The 23,175-nt window shown below is 37.0% G+C and overlaps 1 protein-coding gene across 17 annotated transcripts in view; it reads left to right on the top strand.

The window, feature by feature from the left end:
* TCF4 (transcription factor 4) overlaps positions 1–23,175 on the top strand; it is a 371,585-nt gene that overhangs the window by 316,865 nt on the left and 31,545 nt on the right. For all 17 annotated transcript variants that reach the window (XM_017850137.1, XM_017850133.1, XM_017850136.1 and 14 more), the window contains 5 exons: positions 2,403–2,536; positions 8,485–8,617; positions 16,482–16,549; positions 17,982–18,060; positions 20,570–20,646. In XM_017850137.1, coding sequence (XP_017705626.1) covers positions 2,403–2,536; positions 8,485–8,617; positions 16,482–16,549; positions 17,982–18,060; positions 20,570–20,646 — 491 coding nt within the window. The remainder of the gene's footprint in view (positions 1–2,402; positions 2,537–8,484; positions 8,618–16,481; positions 16,550–17,981; positions 18,061–20,569; positions 20,647–23,175) is intronic.

The following is a 23,175-nucleotide window of genomic DNA, read 5'->3' as shown; positions in this document are numbered from 1 at the left end:
CCTTCCCTTCAGTGTGTTAGCTCTTTTAGTTTGTTAGTTCACATGTGAAATTCCACGGAAATTTATAAAATTGGGTGGAATGGCTCTCTTAGGAATAGAGAGAATTTGTTCCACACATAATAGAGCTCATGTGTCAGAAGTCCTTTATCTTTGTGACCCATCCTAGGTGTAACTCTCAAAGGGACACAGCAGGCTATGTCACCTGGGTGCGTTTTGTGCCATGACGAAAAGCTTATCATCTTCAGCTGTAAACAGTAGCTACCTCAGCTTCAGTCCCCTCTTTTGTGAGCAGTGGGAGATATTGTCCTACAGGTGTTTACAGAGATTGGCAGCTCAAGGATCCATTATACAAAACAGATTTCAATTGAAAAAATTGGTGGAAGGATACGTTTCTTCTATCTGCCCAGGAAAGTGACTTTCTCAAAGGGTGCACATTGCTGGGTAGGCCAGGTAGATTAAATCAGTAGGCTCCTTTCCCTAGCAGACCACCCAAAATATGGGGAACAAATTTGTTTCTCTGCATATGCACACCCGAAAAGCAAAAAAAAAAAAAAAATTGAGTTGACATTTATGATGAGCACAATTAATTTGCACACGTCTAATTCTATTCTTTCAAAACAACATTATAGCAAGATCATGGGATGTGATAAATATTAATTTACTGTGAAAAGCATAATTTATGTAAAATATGTATTTCTATAAGTCTGCATCAAGCAGAGTATTCTGTGTTAACAGTCCTAAATGCATTGCCACCCAGTGTATCACATTGTCAGGAGACTTTTGTTCAGTGATATATGTTTTCAATTTATTTGTCATATGTGCCATCTATTTAGAATGTTAGTGGTCTTGAACTTCATATTTGAATTTAAGGTGATATTTAAACCTTCGTAATCTAAGGACAAAAGCTCAAGTACATGAATGATAACTTTTTAAAAATCCTGTGTTTTCACATCGTGGCCACAGAAGCAGTTGCATCACGGTCCTGTCCCATATCAGCTTCCCTTCAGTAGAGGGATACTTGGTGCCCTGAGAATTCAATATTTGAAGGAATATGCAATTAAGGTGAAAGATATTCAGAAACTGTCTGGGGCATATTGTAAACTCACTACTGTGGCCTCTTATTTTTAACTTCTATTTCCATCTTCTAGTTAAAACTCTGAAGTTGTCAAAATCACAGACATGATTTTGCTTGCATGGTTCTTAAAGAGAGGAATCTACAAACTGTACCCCCCAATCTGAAATGAGTCCAGTTCCAAAATTCTAACTTCTGGATTTAAGAACTCAGTGAAAAAGAGCTTCATGAAATACAGTGTCAGATTTAACTTTTCTATTTCCTAACTTTTTAATAGACCTTTATTAAATAAAATGTTATGGTAAAATAATCTTATTTTCAAGGAAGCAATATCTGCTATACATTTAACAGCCAGCTGATGGCCTGGTATATACCTAGTACTCAATGCTTTTTGTTAAAGTATTGAAAAAAAGAAAAAAATGAATGAATTTAGCAGTAATAGAGATCTTCTTTTCCCTTAAGCTTGGGAAACCAAACCTAAACAATAGCAATTATTAATAATAACCTGTAGGCCAACAGGCCCAGAGAATGAAAAAATCTGTAGGGATGTTTTTAATAATGGTGTTAACAAAAGGTTAACCTCATATTGAAACATACTTTATATAATTTTAAACCTCTATAATTCATAAATCATTTTATAAAATCCAGAAACTCTCTTTGAGTTATCTGTATTATAATAGCCACCTAGTGCATGTGTGTACCCTTTGGATTGCTACTGAAGGTTTAAGATAGCTATATACCTGTACACCAAAAAATACAAATAAAATATCCTAAGAACTATATATTTGAGATTCATCTTCTCTATATGCCATAATATAATTAAAATTCCAACTTTAATTCTATTGCATATGTTAAAATGAAATTAAACATTTTCAACCTAAGATTTTTTAAAATTAATACTTCTTTATGTGCTTTTAAAACTTGTCAACTTTGTAATTTCTCAAATACTTTTCACCCCAAAGTTTAGGAACAATTTAACTTCTTAGTTGGTTTTCAAAGAAAAAAGGGTTAGAAGACTTCTAAGAAATGTTTCCTTTAGCAGCAGTAATTACTTTGCTGACTTGACATAATTCATGGTAGAAGTATGCTCTGTTGTTCATTTACAGTTGAATTTTTACCAAGAACACTTTGACTTTGTTAAGTGTTTATATTTGTTTGACAATATAGAGCCACTTGGGAAGAAATGATGACTGTCTTCTGATGTAATCAGCTAACAAACACAAAGATGAATAACACAACAGGCAGTCATTTTCAAGTATATGAAAAAACCCTATTCTATAAGGCAAGGCTGAATGCCTCAGAAAGTCATGGTTCTCTTTGTCCTTTACAGATGGCCATCACAGCAGTGACCCTTGGAGCTCCTCCAGTGGGATGAATCAGCCTGGCTATGCAGGAATGTTGGGCAACTCTTCTCATATTCCACAGTCCAGCAGCTACTGTAGCCTGCATCCACATGAACGTTTGGTAAGGCAGACATACACGATAATGGGAATATCACAGCTAGTTTATTATACCTCATCCTCTGTCTTTCCGTGCATGTACACAAGGACTCTGCAAATAAGTGCAAAAATGGCACACACCCATTGTTCTTAAGTTGTATCCTTTCTGTGATCAGAGACATAACAGGATCAGATCACCTTTGTAAATCTTTCCAGATTCTCTCTGGCATTGTTCTTTTGTTTATTGTGTTTTGCTCTGTGCCTTCTTTATCACAATGTCAGCTTCCTTGAGTACATAAATAGATACTTATTTAAGTTGCAGAATCTTAACATGGTGGTTCCTGGTCATTTTTTTGCTATCTGTGGTTTCAAAGGATGTACTGCAGAGGGCAGAGTGATGGTCAGTAGGTTATATGCATCACCCAGGAGCATTTAATTTCCCCTTGACTGGCTTATGTCAGCTTTGGCCTGTTGTGATGTATCCAAAAGAAGGAGTTTATATTTTCTGTAGACTTCCATCAGTAAGAGAAACCATGAGGTTTCTACATAGACCAGATTCCCATTTTTCAGTATTTTAATTCCCATCCTAGCCTGCCACTCATACTGTGTTTTGCCTCACTCCAGGTGAAAACTGCTGGGCTCTAGAATGTTAAGTCTTTCATTACTAAACGTTTGCACTCTGTCTATCACCTACATTCATCTATTATAGTATGTCTCTTTATCCTGAAGAAAACAACTCAACTGACTTTCTTCTAGCCTTAAATATCACCACAGCCCAGAATCCACTGTTGAACTTAAGTCTGTCGTTAAAGGGAGGAAAGAGCCTAGATCTTGAGTGAGATTTGGGATGCAGATAAGATGAAATTTGAATCCCTTGTGCAAGAACATAGCTTAATATGTGAACCTCAAATCCTACAAATGTGAAAGCATATGGGAAATCCAGTGATCCTAGGTGATACTTACACCACTACTCTTCATCTTGCATTTGTCCCTTTTTCTTCTTCTAATATCCACATGTAGTTTTCTTTCTCTCTTCTGATAAAGGAAGTCATTCTGGATTCACGTGGTCTTTGCTCTCTTTTGCTTAACCAGTACATATAAGAAATAGGATCTGATATCTTACTCCAATAATCAAAAAAATTCCAGAAGTTAAGATTTCTGATATCCTTGAAAATCCATATTTAGTTGTTCCTAGTGGTGGAGATGCCTTAGTAGTCAATTAGCCCGTACATTCCTGAGAGGCAAACAATGGAAATGGAATGGGCCTTTTTGTATCATCTCCCAAGACTGAATGTGTAAATCACAAACTATCTCACATTTCAGCACATTTCCAGTAAATAGCAGATGACTTGTTTTCAAATTTTCTCTTCACCCACCTCCTATTTGGAGATATTAGAGTGAAAGCTTAGAGAAATAGCAACTGTATCAACTATTATTATGCTAGAATTTGTTTTGGCTAAAATTTTCATTTCTCCACCATCATTTTCCACTTCTCTGGGAACTCATCGTCAAAACTATATGTGTCCTATGAGCAAGGAAAGTTTTGATTACAAATAAAAGTTTTAGGCACTATACCAGCATGTTGGAATTTCAGTTCTTTTGAGAGTTGCCCATTTGACGTTAATTTTTCTTCCCTTCTGTGTTTCTTTCTTTTCCTGTCATGCTCGAGAGTTTTGAGTTAGGCGATTTGATTTTATCCTAGTCCAGTTCGCTGCTTGGGAAGCAGCTTTAAAATGTGCTTCCATGCACAAAGAGTGTAATTTCAAAATGGAAACCAACTATATTCCTTTTAGAAAAAGTCTTACAGAACCAAAACAATATTATCAACCAGAGAGAAAATAGCATTTTGAAGTAGTAACCCAATAGGCTATATCAGAAGCTATATTTGCAATGCCATTTACCTATCACAAAACACAGGATTTTCATTTTTCATCTGATCAGTTAACAGATTTCAGAGAATAGAATTTTTGTTTTAAAGGGGACATGAATAAGCTATCTTGTAATGTATACTAATGAATTTTCCCACTGTTAGTGAAACTATTGAATTATTGTATCTAGTTATCATTGTACTTGCAGTATTTAACCATCTGAAAATCTTTTACTGAAGTGGCTTGGAAGAATCTGACACTTTGAATATACAGTAGCAGTTGGTGTCCTTTCAGTTGAAAATAATGGTAGTTCCTTATAATTTTATTCTTAGCATCTGGCTAGCCCCATACTAAACAAAGGGATAGTTTAAGAAAAAGCTAAGTGCTGTTCCTGGATTATTTGGGGGATAATTTGGCCAAGTTGATACTCTCTCTAAAGATAAAACATTTTAAAACATCATTGCCTTCATCACTTTAGGCCATGTTATAACAGAATGTGTAATTATAAAGCTTCAGATCCACATACTTCAGTAGCAACTGTCGAGTTACTGATGTTTAATCTTTAAATCCCCTTTACAGTTTTAGCCTGTCCAACAGAATCCCACAGCTAATCATTACTGTGTTACAGATACCCACACAAAATCACTCAGATGAATGGAGTTTGCGGTTAAGCTTTGGAATGGGTTGTTGTAGATGATTTTACGTTTGGAATGACTTGGCAGGGTTCTTTTTAAGAACAGGATAGAGTCCTCACTGTCTGGCATGATTTAGGCATGGTCTTTGCACTACAGGGCGAAACAGTCCTAGGAATCTGGAACATTCCTTTAAAGGAAGTTCTGTTGTCTTCTATTTTTTTGTAACATAAACCCTTACTTCAGTAATTCTCAACTGATGGCAGTTTTTCCCTTTGGGGAACGTTTGGCAATGTCTGGGGACATTTTCACTGTTACAACTAGGGACTAGATGCTACTGGAATCCAGTGCGTAGAGGCTAGGGGTGCTGGTAAACATGACATCATATACGGGAGAGCTTCCACAGCAAAGAATTACCTGGCACAAAAGATCAGTAGTGCCAAGGTTGCGAAATCCTGCCCAAACCCAAAGCATGATTTTATTCTTATTTATATGTACCAGTTATTATATTTTTCTAATCTTTGAATTATCAACCAGTATATCACTAATGGAAACATTTCCAACAGTTACTTTGTTAATAGACACAAAATACACTACTCTTGGGCATCACACGTTAAAATGAACGAATAGTAGGCATGTAAAGCCTCACACTTTGTCACAGTCCTCATGTCCTTTGTAGCAAGCAGGAAAGACAGTAATAGCTGGATTGAGAGACTAAGAGGACCTCTTATAGTTGATCCCCAAATCCTCTAAAAGAGACATTATTCTCTGGTGTATTTATTACATCTCTGAATGACAGTAGTTTTCAAGATAGTTTTTAGTGTAAAATAATCTAGTTATAAATCTCATTAGTTTATTTCAGCATCTAATTTTCTATGAATCTCTAAATATAACTGATTTACATGGATTCCATCGGTTTCCATCTTTATAATCTATGGGGATTAATTTTTCCTTTTATTCTGTGAACTCAGCATTAACCCTTCATCAAATCCCAAATTACTGCCCATTTTACATAAAGTTAAAAGGGCCCAAAGATTCTCACCAATGTGATTATCTGTTTTGTTTTGTTTCATCTTCTGATTATTATAGTTAGTTAAATATTTATAATTCTTTTCCTCTTTTTTTGATTTTTGTACATTTCGGACTGATTTGTAGTTCATCTGTTCTTCAGAAATTCCACATGGAATAGGACTGTGTAGAAGTGAAGTTAAACTTAGTCATCTCTTTGTTGTTGTTGTTGTTGTTGTTGTTGTTGTTGTTGTTGTTTGAGATGGAGTCTTGCTCTGTCGCCCAGGCTGGAGTGCAGTGGCGCAATCTCGGCTCACTGCAAACTCCACCTTCCAGGTTCACACCGTTCTCCTGCCTCAGCCTCCCAAGTAGTTAGGACTATAGGCGCCCGCCACTGAGCCGAGCTAATTTTTTGTATTTTTGGTAGAGACGGGGTTTCACCGTGGTCTTGATCTCCTGACCTCGTGATCTGCCTGCCTCGGCCTCCCAAATTGCTGAGATTACAGGCGTGAGCCACCGCGCCCGGCCCGTCATCTGTTTTTTTGTTCTTTTTTCCACATTCTGTTTCTTTTCCTCCATTTTTTTTATAGTGTTTACCTCTATAGCAGAAATAGCTCTATCCCTGCTAAGCTTTCAGATTAGCTGTACTATGGAATGGGCCCACTATATTTTTCATTGGAGAAAATTCCATGGACTACCTTGGGCATTCATTAAATGGCAAGTAGAAATGAGTTTAACAGGTAGCCTAAGGAATTTTGGGGTCAAGGAAAGAAAGAGGTCCGTGGAATTTAAAAATTTGAAAGGCATTCTCAGGAACTTGGAAAGATGTAAAGGCATCATCTCAACTTTTTTACTGACGTCCTTTAAGTTGGGCTGTTTTTGTTTTCCAGAGGTAATATTTTCAAAAACATTCATGCATCATTGAAAATCCTACCTCTAATACATAGATTCATTTCCTTAGACTAGTTGGCTCTCAAATAAGTTATACTTCAATCCACTGTTTATTACATTCTAACTGTTAACCAATTGTTCATTGAGCATATGGTATAATTATGTGTTCAGTAGTTAGCCGCAGGTTGTGGGATGCAGAACTATAAGCTCTGTGCCTTTAAATAGTTAACAATATAGGTGAAAATACATTAGAAAGAGCAAGAAATGAAAAGTAAAATATAATTAAGTGTTAAAGAGCATAGTGCAGAATGTAAGTGCATTAGGGACCCAGAGAGAAGAGATGGTGGTGGAAGAGTTGGAGGTAGTTAGGGACTCTTCAAGAAAGAGGTAGAATTCAAGATGGATCTCACAGAGTAAATAGGACAACACTCAAGAGACTATCATTTCATTCCTCGTGAGCGAATGCTTGGGTTTTAAATACTCGTGACTATCAGCATCATATTCAATCTCTAATTTTGAAATAAACAATTTTAAGAGCATTTCCAATAATGATACAATAAAGACTCATAGTCCATTAATATATTGCATATGAAGAAAAAGTATATTTTAGCTTTAATACTTTACATAACATATTCAGATACCTATAAGAATAACTTTTGAAGCTGCTTTTTATCAAAATAGCTCAGCACGTTTTTGTAAATTACTGTGTCCATTTTAGTGATCTGTTCATTCCCAAGCAGATGGGTGGATTGCAACTAATTTGCCACCTTACAGGCACTGTGGCATACCCAGGAAAGGCAGCTTATTTGGAAAACTAATGTAATAATTAACTCAAAGCAGAGTCTTAAACCAAATGATTCTGTAAAGATGTTGTTCTTTCATTGCCAGCTATATGAGGATTGCTTGTAGGTGGGGCATGTAAAGAAAGGACTCAAACCAAAATCAGTCATGTGGTCCTAATTTAATTCAGTATAGTCAATGATTACATATTGATGAGTAAGAGAGATATTTAACCATTAGTGCTTTTTAAATTTTTTATTTACTAAATTTTATTGTTGCTGGGATTCAAAAAAAAAATAATTTAATTTGGGAAGAAGAAGATTGGAAACTGGTTAGTCTTTGACATTTAGTTTCAAGAAGGTCAGGATGAAATGTAATATAAGCCCTGTGGATCATAATGTTGTTTTATTCATTATATAGTGGAATCTTTACCACTTGATCAGCAGGCCACATAAAAAAATTAATAGTAGAGTGGTCTTTTATGCCGCTGAAACCCTGGAGATGATTTTAAACAGTAATCTGCAGATTTCAAGATAGTGATCATTTCTCAGTGCCCCTCATTGCCATTATATTCCTCCACAGTTGATGCAAACCCAAGCTAACTATGTTTCTGTATAACTTATTATTTGAAAAATGAAAGCTGTCAGATCTAAGCAGGATATATTCTTGGCTATTTTGAAATTCTAAAAGCTGTCTCCATTGTAAAATAGAGAATTGTGAGAAAAGTATTTGAAAATGACTCACTGAATACCTTATGATTAAATATGGCCACCTTTTTCTGCTTCTTGCTATAGAGCTATCCATCACACTCCTCAGCAGACATCAATTCCAGTCTTCCTCCGATGTCCACTTTCCATCGTAGTGGCACAAACCATTACAGCACCTCTTCCTGTACGCCTCCTGCCAACGGGACAGACAGTATAATGGGTGAGTCACAGAAATGCCAATTCTGATACCGACAATCGGAGTCAGGGTTTAATCATCAAGGACCTCTTTTTCCCTTTCATAACTGAATAGCAATTAGGCAATAAATATCAGTCACATAACAGAATGAACACACAAATGAACCAATCAGAAGTAAAATCACTGGCTTGAGCATAACCATATTTTTGGTCACAAGACACTGAAATTTAACTACGTTCTCCGTCGCAAGTCATTAGATTGAACAAGGATTCAAACAGACCAAAACTATCTTGTTCTTCACATTCAAAAAGAGTGAACAAAGTCATAAGACGAGCCTAGTGAGACTAGGAGCTACAAAGCAGAATAACTCTTAATGGTAGTTATCAACCACTTCCCAAAAATCCAGTCATTGTGCTAGGCTTTTATCCATGGTGTGCCATGTCTTCCTAGGACTGGTTAATGTGAAATTCTCAGGTGACTGATAATAACTCCATGAGGTTAATCTTCTGGAGAATGTGACACTGTGGAGTCCCTCAGAGGGGAAGAAGTATTTGTTCACTTATGAGAGAGGAGATGCCTGGGTATCAGTTGGCCAGAAATTATTTGTTGCTGCTTTTAATGAATTAATTTATTTATTTTTACCAAGGACATTTACCAATAAGTTAAGATTCAAGAAGAATGCTGCCCCCATGAAGTGAGCCATGATACTCTCATTTATCGTGATGTTCACTGTGGTCTTTTCCACAGGACAGGTGGTTCCCCGATCAGCATTCCCACTTCGAGGAATGAACTGGACTGGATGTCCAGCTGCCCCTGGAGGGTAGAGGTGGAGTTGGTGGGGAGATAGCTGCCTGCTTCTGAACCAGCTTTGACACCTTGTTGTTCAGATGAGCAGCAAGCTTAGTGCACCAGGGTCTTATTAAAACCTCAGACTTCTCAGGTGGTCACTTTCTGTGGTTGTAGCTCAAACTAACTCCTTTCTTGGCCTGACTGTCACTCTTAGAGGGTCAATGGGGAGAATACTCAGTGTATGCCTTTGAGAGAAGATTGTGCAACAGAATAATGCTGCTGTTGAGTCCTCTTAGCTCTTTGTACTTGTTTTCTTTAGAGAGTGTGTAGAATTTGGGGAAGTGCCGTGAATCATTTATGTAGGAACGTTTTTCATGAAGGAGGAGAGATGTGTTTTGAAACGTTGGAAATATAATTTCTGCCTCAATAATGCCCTCCCTGCTTATTCAATAATATATTTCACACTTGAGATGAGCCATCTCGAAACCTCTCCACTCCACTATCGTGTCTAAGAAGCAAGTTGAGGAGAGAGTTTCCATTTTTTTTAACTTTTCCTAACCAAGCTTCTACAAATATGTTGCATCAGTTTGACCTTGGAGAGCTACAGACAGAGGTCACATGGGGAAGTTTGTTAGCTATCAATGCAGTTTTGGCAGATTTGAAAAACAAGAAGAAAGAAAGCAGTGCAGAACTGAAAGAGTGAGAAAAGCATATTTCACTTCAGTGTGGTTTGACAAATGGAAAGCCCCTTTCTGCAGTCATGAGGTCTGGTTATGAAGAAGAATGACCGGTCATTCATCCTTTTACATGACAGATTTCCTGTCTACTTGTGGTTTGAGTAATTTTCTTTTTTAGGAAGGTATGAAGGTGGAGGAGAACCTTGAGTTGAGGAAAACATATTTAGGCGCTATTTGAAAAAAAGTTTTTCTGATTGATTTGCAAAACAGTCCTCTTGAGAGAGAGGCACTATGACTTGGAAAGGACATATCAGGAAATGGGGTGGTTATCTCCATGAGCTGTAGACAGCTTAGCGACAACTCTCAGTGGGAATGAGTTTTGCTTGGTTTTAGCTGGTCATTGTCATTAGTTTGTTTTCACATTTAAGTTCTCTTAGGCTTTGATTTGATTTTTCGAGTGTGGTAGAAGTCAGTGATGGCAGTGTGTCTGTATAACAAGAAGAGAAGCTTTCTCTTCCGATGTTAGTGATACTTCCCTAACAAACAGTATGGATTAATAGGATACATCTGCAGACTTTTGAAAATATTTGGCATATACTCAGTCATTCTGAAATGCAGGAAGTAAAGAAATATTACGTTGCCTGTATCTCAAAGAACAAACAGAGCTAATTAAATAATTGGCAAATAGGGAACACATAGCCTGACACATGTTTGAGATTACACACGATTCTGTAGAAAATGACTGTAAGCAATACTAATGCCTTAAGAATGGGGTTCAAGCACTAACACATGGACATCACATTTTTCACGTTTTCTTGGTAAAAAGTTGCAAGACAGTGCAGTCTTTTCATACAGGGTGTTGATATCTTAGGAAGCTGCTTTTTCAGTTTAGAAGAGGGCTGCTGCCCTTCATCTCAGTGTCATGTTATGTCTTTCTGGTGGTCAGCAGTCGTCCTGAACTGACACGAGAACAACGCAGTGCATGTGGGGTGAGATACAAGCTCTAGAACTCTCAGAAAGGAACCTCTCTGTAACCACATTCCCTTTCTTCTTCTTCTTCTTCTTCTGTCCTCTGCATCTCAAAGATGGAAGATATCCACTGAGGTTTACTATTTGTTTGGCTTGGGGGAATGACCGCGTGTTTCTTGCTTTGTTTTCTTTTGCCCTGTAATACCCAATATCATTTTTTTGAGAAATCCTTAAGAATGATAAAGCTTACTTGGATTACATTAATGAGGTGTGTGTGTGTGTGTGTGTGTGTGTGTGTGTGTGTGTGTGTGTGTTTTATGACACATTCATCCATGGATTTTCAAGAGAATTGTAGAACAAGGTATTTTATTCATCGCATACAGTCCACTACTTTTCTCAAGCCTCACTGGCACACTCTGGAGATCATATTAGACCTTTCTGAATTGAAAGGGTCATCTAATTAGCCCTACAGTTAGAGGAATATAATGTATGGGACACAAGTATGGATTCACAGTAGTTCAGCTGGCGGCACACCCAGTTAAGGAGAGAAGCTGTCAGGGGTCTTTGGGAGTTACCAGCATCAGCACCTTCTACTCAGTTCTTCAGACTCTTTCAATGTTATGCCACTGGGCATTCTCAGAAGCAGTGCAGTTCAGTGCCTCTGCATCTGAGCATACATACGGAGGAGGAAGTGTAGTACGTTATTAGATACCAGCTATAGCGAATAGGGATGTCTACAGGATAGTAACCATACATATTTGGTTAGCGACATATTTCCTTCCTATTTGCAATAATATCCAGTAGCCCTTCCTGATGGAAAGAAGTAAGAGGACCTCCTACCATAGCACAGACCACTGAGACTGCTCAAGGATGAGAATGCTTCATCTCCCCATTGGGACATACCATCTTTGTACATTCACAGGGTGTGACCCTTTGTGGTTTGAGGCTACACACACTCCCTTGCCCTCAGAGAGAACTGGTCATATAACTAACATAATGGTTATAATAACTATTATTGTTTTATTAGTCTTTAACTGGCCTGCTTTCTAATACATGGTCTTTTCCATGTTTTTAAACCTCAAACCAAACAGTGTTGAAGGAAGAGACTACCAAGATTGATTTAATACACCATATGCTAAAGATTACCCTGGAATATCTATTTGGTTCGTGAATTAATCTGGCTTGGAACTTTCATTTCTAATGACATGTTTGAATGACATGTTAGTATGTGGCTTGTCTAGTAGAAACATTATGTCCTTTTCCCCTTGAGGACTTGGTTTCACAGTAATTTTATTATTAGAGTAGTCGCATAATGTTCACTTTATATTTTACAAGAATATTGAGCCTTGAAATAGTCGGGTGATGAACAAGCACAGAGCATAAGAGTAATATGAATTTTATCCAGCAATGTCAAGGCATCTTAGTTACCAAGATCACTAACAGAGAACAATAAACTAGTTTGATTTAAATCTCCTCTATTTCCTGTGCACAATTAGGAAGCCCAACTTCCCCCTGAATTCCTAGGAATCCCTCTTGTTAAAAATTAGTACATTGTAGTCTACATACTTGAGTTTTTATTTTGAAATGGTTGTAGTAGGAGTGCTGGAAATGCTCCCTCTTTTTGTCATCTTTATGGATAAGCACATGGTATTGTTATGCTGTTTCTAATGGTTTCATAACATGAGGGTCACTCGGACACTGTTTAGAAAACCCTACTTTGAAAGCAGCCGTCTCTCAAGCAAACACAGTGTGAATTGTGCTTCTTATTCCTTTGATGCCTTCATGATGTTCCCAGCCTTAGATGATGGGTGTGCGTTAAAGGGGCAACATATTTTCCAAATTCTGATTTGTAGTAGTTGATCCCAAGGCACCACTCATCCCAGTGTTTTGTTGAGGGTGTGTTCTAATGGGAATGAACATTTCCCCAAAGCTGAGACTGAGACAGAGGGTGGTCTAGCATGTAGCCCAAGATACAAAACCCTTCTTTCTGCTTCATCTTCTAGCCAGCAGCACCACCTGTGTTCAAGCCATCTGAACAATACTTGGGTGGCAGGCAGTGTCGAAGCCTCCTACAAAAATTACAGTTCCTCTTAATAACTGCTCATCTTCCATTCACATTTGTATGTTACAGCTCTACTTAGGGACTGATTATATTTCTCTTGGGCAAGATAAATTGATTAGAGCCAAAAGTAGAAATCGATAAAGTCTTTACCAAGCAAATGCATTGGTTTTCATCTTTATTTCTGTTACATGAACATTTTGATCATCTCTAATATGAATTGACAAAAATCTTGGGCCTCAAAGAGTAATCAAGTCCTGTTACATTACAGCTGAAAATGCGGGTTTGATGTATCTTGCTAAACATGGCCCACTTTTCAATGCAAAAAAAAAAAAAAAAAAAAAAAAATTTTCCCCCTTTAGAATTAAAATATATTTACTTTCCAGTTATACCCTTTGTTATATCAGTCACACAAATAAAAAGAGAAATCTGTAAGAGAAAGACCCAAGTAGCTTAACATGTTCAGGGAATCTAGAAAATGTAGCTTCTCCAGTGTTTCCTGGCCCAGAGCAAAAGGCATTCCAAGTGAAAGGGCAAACTGGCCCCAGTAAACTGCTTTGAAATTTAAGCCCTTGGGTTTGGCACTCCAGCTGTTGCAAGGTAAAATGGCTTCAAGTTAAAAAATAGTCTGTTCTTATCAGTGATTTCCATGAGTAACCTTTGTAGTTTTCTGAAATATTTTCATGACACGATGAGGTAAGCAGTTGATTCTATTTTTAATTCTATTTCCTGAGTCATAGTATCTCCCTGCATAAAACAGGCACTGATAGAAAGTTTAGTTAGAAAGGCTTAGTTCTAAAGAAATCAGAATGATCATAATATCTTGCCTCTTCTAATGTGTGATTTTGGGGACATACATATTTAGTTTTAAATGCTCCTAAAATATTTTATTGGTGTTCAATATTTTGTTTAGTTTCATAAATATATGTATATTATTTATAATCTTCATTTTAAAGTTGTTTAAAGGAAGAATTAATCTTTTGAAAGCCACTACTGTAGCAGATATTATCTGTAATGAAGCAATATCTTGTTCTTTTTTGGCTTAGGTTCTTTGTTAGATAATGTGATTTTTCCAATGTAGCTCTGGACTTTGTGTGAAAATCTATATTCAGATCAAGCAAATATCACAAATTATTTTGGCTGGTAGATCTAATTTTTAGGTATATAATAATGATAAGAAATATTGCTCCTAGGAAAAAAAAAAAAAGATAAGTACCCCCAAATACCATGGTAATGCATACTGAAAAAAGGTTGGTGTCACCTATATTTCACATCATTATTATTTTCTCTTTATAATGGTTTCTAGGTTTGTTTGTTCTTGTTGTTTGAGGCAGAGTTTTGCTCCTGTTGCCCAGGCTGGAGTGCAATGGCACGATCTCAATCTCCTGGGTTCAAGCGATTCTCCTGCGTTAGCCAGTCATAGTGGTGCATGCCTGCAATCCCTGTTTTTAGTTTTTAAAGGACTCCTTAATACAGAAATTCTTCTCGTTTTCACACTAGATATAGTTTGTTGTATTTTATCTTATATTAAATATTTTTAATACTATTGATATCTGAGTTGCTCTCACTGGTCCAATTGTATGATGTCAGACCCTCATTTCTAAGAACTTGCTTATACAATACCTATCATGAGTGCTAATGACTCATGTATTTTAATATCATAACTTTGTGATATGGAAAAGAAGTTTGTTTTATCACAAGCTAGTTGTGTTCTTTTTATCATGTGCCAGTTTTCTTTCAGCATTTTAGCAATTAACAAATAAATATGGGAGTGGGTTTTGTAAACCAAATAAAGCATATATCAAAACATTATCGGGTGGGTGCCTTGGCTCACTCCTGTAATCCCAGCACTTTGGGAGGCCAAGGCGGGTGGATCACGAGGTCAGGAGTTCGAGACCAGCTTGACCAACATGGTGAAACCCTGTCTCTACTAAAAATACAAAAATTAGCCAGCGTGGTGGCATGCGCCTGTAATCGCAGCTGATACTCAGGAGGCTGAGGCAGGGGAATCGCTTGAACTCGGAAGGTGGAGGTTGCTGTGAGCCGAGATTGTGCCACTGCACTCCAGCCTGGGCAACAGAACAAGACTCTGTCTCAAAAAAAAAAAAAAAAAAAAATTATCTAACTGAGACACCGAAAATATAAATATATGAAAATAACAAGCATAAATTAGCTATGCTAAGCAGAGGTCAGGAGAATTAAATTATGACCTGGAAAAGCCATAGAATTGGACCATTGAAGATCTGACCCCACTACTGCATTTTAAAGGTGTGGAAGGTGATGACAACACATTTGAGAAGGCTCTCTTAGTTCAAGAATGGAGCTGGCAAGTCTTTTAAATTATATACCTGTTTAATGAAATTTTGCTTGGATTCATTGGGTGATTTAAGCTTTTCTTTTCTTATTTCACAAAATAGTGAAAAAAAGACTTTCCTCCAGAGCGTTAATAGGTTTTATTTAGATACTATGTCTATTTGCTAATGTTGAGGCTTTAATAAATACAACATACCCCAAGTTCTAGGCATTCTGTTAATACTGAAGATTTCACAGGAATCCTGGAAATCCCATTTTATCACTTAGTTCTAAAGGCAAGATACCTTCAAACGATACATGTTAAAGAAAGCTGGCTTTGAGTTATATACTGGAATATATGTCTTTTATTATTCACAATACTCTTTGTTCTTCTCTTCTATAGATAAAAATACCAGTGTTTAAGGCAGTAGAGATAAGCTTCATGAATATGTAGACTTACTTCATCTCTGGAATTTGAGACCATATTGACTTTTAGTAGCATACCAGTTCACTTTTTTTAGTGTGAATACAGACTTTTAAATATGTGGAGAATATATGTTATTTAAAACATTAAACATATTTTCTCTCCTTGTTAGCCAGACCTGTTGTGGAAATTTTTGTTGTTTGTTTGGTGTACTGTGGAACTATGAGACGAATACGCCATTTTGCTATGTATCAAATTTCTATTTATTTGAAAACAGGTGGAAGTTATTTGTGAAGATAATTCCATTTACTATAAAATAATATAAAGAAAAGCCAGACTCTGAGGACTCCAGGGACCTGAAAGTACTATATACTTGTCAGCAATGACCATCACATAGCTTGCTACATTCGCCAGCTCATCAACAGCAAGGGGGGAAAGTCATAGCAAGGAAACCACTTTATCTTTAAACCAAGGTGTCAGGTTTATATTTTATCTGTAAAAAAAATAACATGAATATATTTGACATCTACCTCAGCAAACAAATTAATACTAATTAAAGATTAATGTGTTGTAATTAGCATTAAAAATGCAATTAAATTGTGAGTAAATGGACCAGGAATAGAAAATTGTTAGACGTCTCACTGCCTGGTTTTCATATTCTGCCTTTTGTTTTTGCAGCAAATAGAGGAAGTGGGGCAGCCGGCAGCTCCCAGACTGGAGATGCTCTGGGGAAAGCACTTGCTTCGGTGAGGAAATATTGACTTTGGACTCCATACGTACCATTGTAAAGAGTGAACTTTAATCAGAAGTGGACATTTGGAATTTTAGAAAATGAATGGCAAATAGCTTTGATTTTTGGAAAATGCTAGCTTTCGTGCATAACAGTCACTGGAAAATTTGAGAAGGCTCTGAAGCTTCCAGTATATAGATAGTCTCTTTCTCTCATCCTCGCAATGGTACTGAGCCTCACTCAATTATGGATTTGGGAATATTCTCCTGGCCTTTGGTTTATTGGTTTTTTATACTGATGTCGTATTTTACTCTAATGTAGTAATGTTGCACATTGACCAACTAAGACTGTCTTAGCAAGGAATAGTTCTAAAAAACTATTTTGGACTTTGAAAGAGGCATTTGAAAAAAAAAAAAATGACAATAACTGAGGTCCATGAAGAATTGTCACATAATTGGCACCTGGGAGACTCAGATTCTCTGCTTTGCCCAGCTACTGCCAGAAAGCTAAAATTGAACATTTCTTGCATGTTCCCTGATGAGAAAATGGCATACCTTCATTGTCTCAGAGAGTATATCTGGTATTTTAGTCAAAAGCTAAACATGGTCATTTAGAAATGTAAGTGGAGGGCCGGGCGTGGTGGCTCACACCTGTAATCCTAGCACTTTGGGAGGCCAAGGTGGGAGGATCACTTGAGGTCAGGAGTTCAGGACTAGCCTGACCAGCACGATGAAACCCCATCACTACTAAAAACACAAATATTAGCTGGGCATGGGTGGTGCATGCCTGTAATCCCAGCTACTCTGGAGGCTGAGGCAGGGGAATTTCTTGAACCTGAGAGGTAGAGGTTGCAGTGAGCTGAGATCATGCCACTGCCCTCCAACCTGGGTGACAGAGCAAGACTCCATCTCATAAATAAATAAATGTAAGTGAAGATTTGTTTCTCTAAGATTTTGTCTCTTCAGTTGGCTTTTACCATTGGGAGCATTAAAAAAGTTCACACTATATTAGCATTGTGCCCTAAGTAAAAGTTTTTGTTTCATCTGGGCCTTCTGATGCTATGGAATCAAATGCCTAAATCTGGCAAACGAGTGACAAAATATCTTAGAAATAATCCTCATTTTGTAAATGAGGAAAGGAAAGTTCAGAGTATCTCCCTGGCTTGCCCATAGCCACACAGCCAGTAGGAACGAAGAGTTGAATTGAAGTCTGCTGACCCCAGCCTGGCTCTTTTCCCACCAACCCATACCACATCAGTAATTCTTGTTTTGAAAAATTAAAATAATTATTAAGTTCTTCATTTGACAATATTGGTAATGTAGTTGATTGTTACATGTATTTTGTAACTGGTAAGTTTTAAATGAATTGCATTGACAACTTTGTAGTTTAGAAAAATGTGAATTATTTTAATGAATGAGGGTGTTTTTTTTTTCTCCCTATGTTTTAAGATCTATTCTCCAGATCACACTAACAACAGCTTTTCATCAAACCCTTCAACTCCTGTTGGCTCTCCTCCGTCTCTCTCAGGTAGTGTGTTTCAAATCCCATTTCATCATACAACAGTTTATAAGAATGATTCCCCCCTTATACTTCCTGATTTTATAGGTAGAAACTCACTTCCCCCCAAATCCCAAAGCTTGACATTCCTATAACAGACAAATACAAAGGGTGGGAGAGACAAATTGCCAGGTAACAGTTTCGTCATTTACATCCAAACCTTTTCTTAAAATTAGATTATCTTTTAAAATATACAGGCATATGGAAAATGTATTTCTTACACTTTTCTTAGCTCCACAGAAGACACCCAACAGCAGAATAATGTATTCCAGTAAAACGTCTCAGATGAAAAAAACTCAGTTAATATAGTCATGAATATGAATATAGACTATAGAGTCATCAAATATAGACTATTTAAATGGATCATTTCCTGCAGAAATTTTAGGCTTTCCAAATTCCCTCTTTAAAGTTCATGCCATTGGGATGTTTGGAGGAAACTATAATTTTGTAAATACATTGTGAAGTAATTGTGTGGAGTAGAAGGGATGTTTGACTTCAAAGTATAGCACATGCATATGACCTGTGGCTTCAAATTGAATAACTGTAATTTGTAGAATTATGTCAGTAAATGATTTCACTTACCAGAGTTCTGTTTAAGAGACTCATTGTCTTTCCAATATAAAATGCTTCCAGAAAGCCTTCCCCAGGTGGTTTATTAAAAAAACAAAACAACAACAACAACAACGAAACCTAAATCACATCCGTACCTGATGGAAACCTTAGCTTACTGTAATTTATAGTGGAGTCACTTGCCTATATATTTCCTGCATGCAGCTCCCATGGCCCAGTGTAAACTCGGCTCCTTGGCTGAGGACAGGAGGTTTCACGTTGCCACAAAACTTTCAGAAATGATGGCCATGGCTTAGCTGGGATTTAATGTCAGCCTCTTCCAAGCCTCCGTGGTAGGGGAAGATCACAGAACAGAGAGAGCAGTTGGATTTTGAAGTCTGTATATCCAGAGAGACCACGTTGAAACTGAGATGCAATTGAGGTGATTTTAAGAGGGTAATGAAACGTTCCCCCTGGTGGAAATAGGAAGTAGAGTTCAGTATTGTTGTCCTGCTCGGGTTCTGTACCAGATTCTTACACTCTGAAAAATGATTTCAAGTGTCAGTATCCCCCTTTCGAGACAACAAGAAATAGAGAAATCTGAGCAGGTGGAACTCCAGTTTCCACATTTCAAACAAAGTAGCTTTCATTTTATTCATTTTCTAATTTAGAAAAAAGAAAATGTTCTGTGGTATCATAATGTTTGAGAACAACTAATGTAGTCTGATACCCTGATTTTACAGATGAGAATACTGAGTCCCAGAAAGGGAGTTGAGTTGTTTAGTTTATACCAGTAGTAATAGCAGAGCTTGGACAAAAATCTGGTGCTCACAGTTCTGCCGTCCATTTCTAGATTAACGGTGGGAAAGAAAAATTGGGATGCACAGACAGTCCGGAAAACATCACGAATTCCCTCGACCTGAGTAGCATGCTCTCAGTGAAAGGCACAGAAACAAGGCTAGAGATGCCACTTTTTGAGTCTTGGTAATGCATCATGGAAGACCACATGTTAGGAAGAAAGAACTTTTATGAAGATGCAAATATGGGGACAGATTGCTATTTTCACACCGACGGCTCTGTCCAAATTCTGTCAAGAAAAGTAATTGAACAAAATATTCTATTTTTATTTAGCATAAAAATATACATGCACACCCAGAAAAGACAGGAAGAGTGGATTTTAAAAGTGCTAACAGTGTCGGGGCATGAGATTTCAGTGAGATCATAGCTATTATTTTTTCCTTTTTTGAATTATGTATTTTCCAAGTTTTCTACAGTGAATGTGTATTATTTTAAATTTAAAGTGTTTTTTATTTTGTAGGTTAGACATGTAATATGTATTCTAACAGCAGTCTTTTTTTGGCCTTCAAGTTTAGTGAATCATAAAAAAAATTACTTTCTTCAGAAGAAACTTATAGTTGTTGCTGTATATTGACTTCAAATTTCTGGCTTAGTGGATCACTGATAACTAATCTTATTCCCTTAAAAGTTTTCAAGATTTATCTTTTCTAAAGATTGTTTTAAAACAAGTAGCAAAGCTGTTTTCCATTGGTGCAAGAATTTTGGTTTAACATAAACTGGCCTTGCATGAAGGTCTAACAAAATCCCATTTTGTACCCTTAAAAGTACCTTGACTCCATAGTGATAGTTTTTCTTCCACAGGAACCCTTCTAACCAAAATTCAGAATCAATTAAATGTTCTCTTTTAGGAGACAGCCAGCCTGGGGGAATTGTGAGTCTATGTAAAGTCTACGTATTTTACATTTAAAATGTTTTTCTTGTCCCAAAATTCTCATATGGGAAGTTTACATGCATTTACCTTATTGTTTAAATGTAAATCGTCATTGCCGTCTCCAAAAGGACTGTTTAAAATATTGGCAAGCATCTTTGTACGTGTGTCTAGATCTGATTGAAATTCCCATTTTAATATCAGCAGGCACAGCTGTTTGGTCTAGAAATGGAGGACAGGCCTCATCGTCTCCTAATTATGAAGGACCCTTACACTCTTTGGTATGTCTCACTTGCCAGTCTCTGTTCCACCCATTTCCAGGTCATGTTCTTTCTTGTTCAGTCTCCTTCACTCTCCAAGATTCTGATTTTCCCTGTTAGTAACTTTAAGTCAGTGTTAAGTGCACAAGTTTGCTGGAGCCAGAGTCATTAGGCTATGCTTGTTCCTGTTTGGAAATGGGACCCCAGATACTACTGTAATGGAAGCCCCAGGGCTGTAAATATCTAAGTACCAGATAAAATCCTGGAAGGGCAGTGGTCTCCTCCCCATCTCTAAGAAAGATCCCTGTTGATGATTAAATCACTTTTCTGCTATCAGAGTGCTGGAACTCCAGCTATGTCCTATACCTGGAACGTTTGATTTCATCTACCTCGGCTTTACTTTCCAGAATAACAAGTTTACAGGAGATTTCCTTCTCATAGAAACCCACTGGTATCCTTCGTGGTAGAGAAATGCCTACTCTTCCAGGAGGGAATTGCTGAAAATTTCCATGGATGAAATTAATTATTGCAAATACTCACATGATGATTCAGTGTCTGACACTTCAGTCTTTCTTTCCTCATGATGGTGGGGGCCAGAAATATGCATGAAACAATGCTGGTTGTGTAGCATTTAGGCAGTACATGAATCTAGTGGGAAGGAATAGCAGTGAGGGAGAGGAGCCTTTTAGTTCCTCGGGGTTGAGATTTTCTTTTCTCCCTCATATCCTGAGATGACACATGGAAGAAGACATAGATTTATCTGTCTGCCTTAGTGTTGTCTTATATACTTCCCTTTCAGCTTAATCTTAAGGAAAATCTGAAAAGCAAAGCAAAGGTGGATTTCCCTCCTTTGTTGTGTTCTTCCTTGCTATAGTGTATGAATCATTCAGCTATGCATTTTAACCAATAAAGGAAACCGGACAGTGAAACATATATGCACTACCCAGTCCAATTAATCTGTGGACCACATCCAAATAATTAGTCGTTTTAGTGTTTTCCTTCATCAGTTATTCTCTGGGTCCTATTCATCAAAACCAGGCTTCATCCAACTATAGAACTGTAAAGATGAGGTGTATAGTTATGGACCACAGCTTCCATTCTGTTTGAATTCTGAACACTGAAGAAGAGATTCACAAGCAGAAACTGCTCTCCCTACCAGGAAGCTGTGAGCCAGAAACTGTGATAGACACATGTATGATTTCTTTTCCTGCATATATTTACACTCAGAAGTAAGTGTGTATTATCATTCCCATATTTATAAATTAAAAAGCATACACGCTAAGAGGTTTAGTAACTTTTCCAAGGCCAAGTACGTAGCAAAGCTAGCAGTCTAGGGAAGGTAGTTTAACTCCCAAACCCACCAAATCAAAATGTTCTGTACCATAGACTACTATATTAGACACACATTCTTCCTGTCAGTATAGAATAATTAGAAATGGTTTTTCTCATGCCGTAGAGCTGGTACACGTGTTTGCACAGCCCATTCAAATCAAAGTCAATTGTAGCATAATCTAGTACAAAGAGTCACTAGATTTAAAATAAAAAGCCGTAGATTCAAACTCAGACTTTACCATTTCCTAGCAGTGTGACGCTATGGAATTAATTCACTTCATGTCTTTGAGCCTCATTTTCATGTCTGTATGGAAGGGATCATAATGTCTTCCCTGCCTGCCCGTACACACGTGAAATGAGGATCAGTGAGATGGTATATTTTAAATAGTGTACACTGGACAGTGGTATTTGATACCATTATTGATCACAGTTTTAAAATGAATACATATTTTAAAATGAATACACACTTTTCTTCACTAAAACTATAGGTATTGTCTAGTCGTGTCTAAAACTAGTATCGTAATGGCAAGGATGAACAAAGGTTGGTTGGTTTTTAATGGTTTAAAGTCGTGAATTCTATACTGTGATTGGGGCTTTGAACTCAGTTAGATGCCCCCAGTGAACAATTGATTCAAGTGTTTGTGATTCTTCAGTCTTAAAATCTTATACTACTTCAGTTGACAGAATTTATATAATTTTTTTCTGTAACCATTTTGAAGCCCTTACACACATACCACCACACACCCACTGGTTTTGATGACAGATAGGAAGCCAGAAACACCCTGTAAAAACTCAACAAGAAATTACCATCCATTTGCTTTTCCCTGTCTCTGATTTGGGTACTTAGCACTGTGTCTTATACCATAGGGAAGACCAAAGAAATATACCTTCAGGAGAATAATTTAATTAAGAAACTATAAATAGGTCGTCTTTCCAGTGATAATTGTTTAAAACTCTTTAACTTAATACCTGCCAGAAAGTTCCTTAAATTCAGTGAACATTTTTCTCTTACAAATCTAAATTGTCTTTCAAAAGGCAGTACCGTATGTAGCACATGAACGTTATAATGTCCTGGAATAATTATTGAATATAGTTTGTTCATGAAAAAATAACTCTATAATTTTAACATTAACATGTTCTACCAGTTTTCTGGAAACAACACTGTTTGTATTAACATTGTTTTAAGGAAAAACCCGCAGTGTGTTTTTTGTCAACTGA

Source organism: Rhinopithecus bieti, unplaced genomic scaffold, assembly GCF_001698545.2.
Source record: "Rhinopithecus bieti isolate Rb0 unplaced genomic scaffold, ASM169854v2 scaffold_33303, whole genome shotgun sequence".
NCBI classification, from domain to species: domain Eukaryota; kingdom Metazoa; phylum Chordata; class Mammalia; order Primates; family Cercopithecidae; genus Rhinopithecus; species Rhinopithecus bieti.
This window is presented reverse-complemented; position numbering and strand designations above follow the sequence as displayed.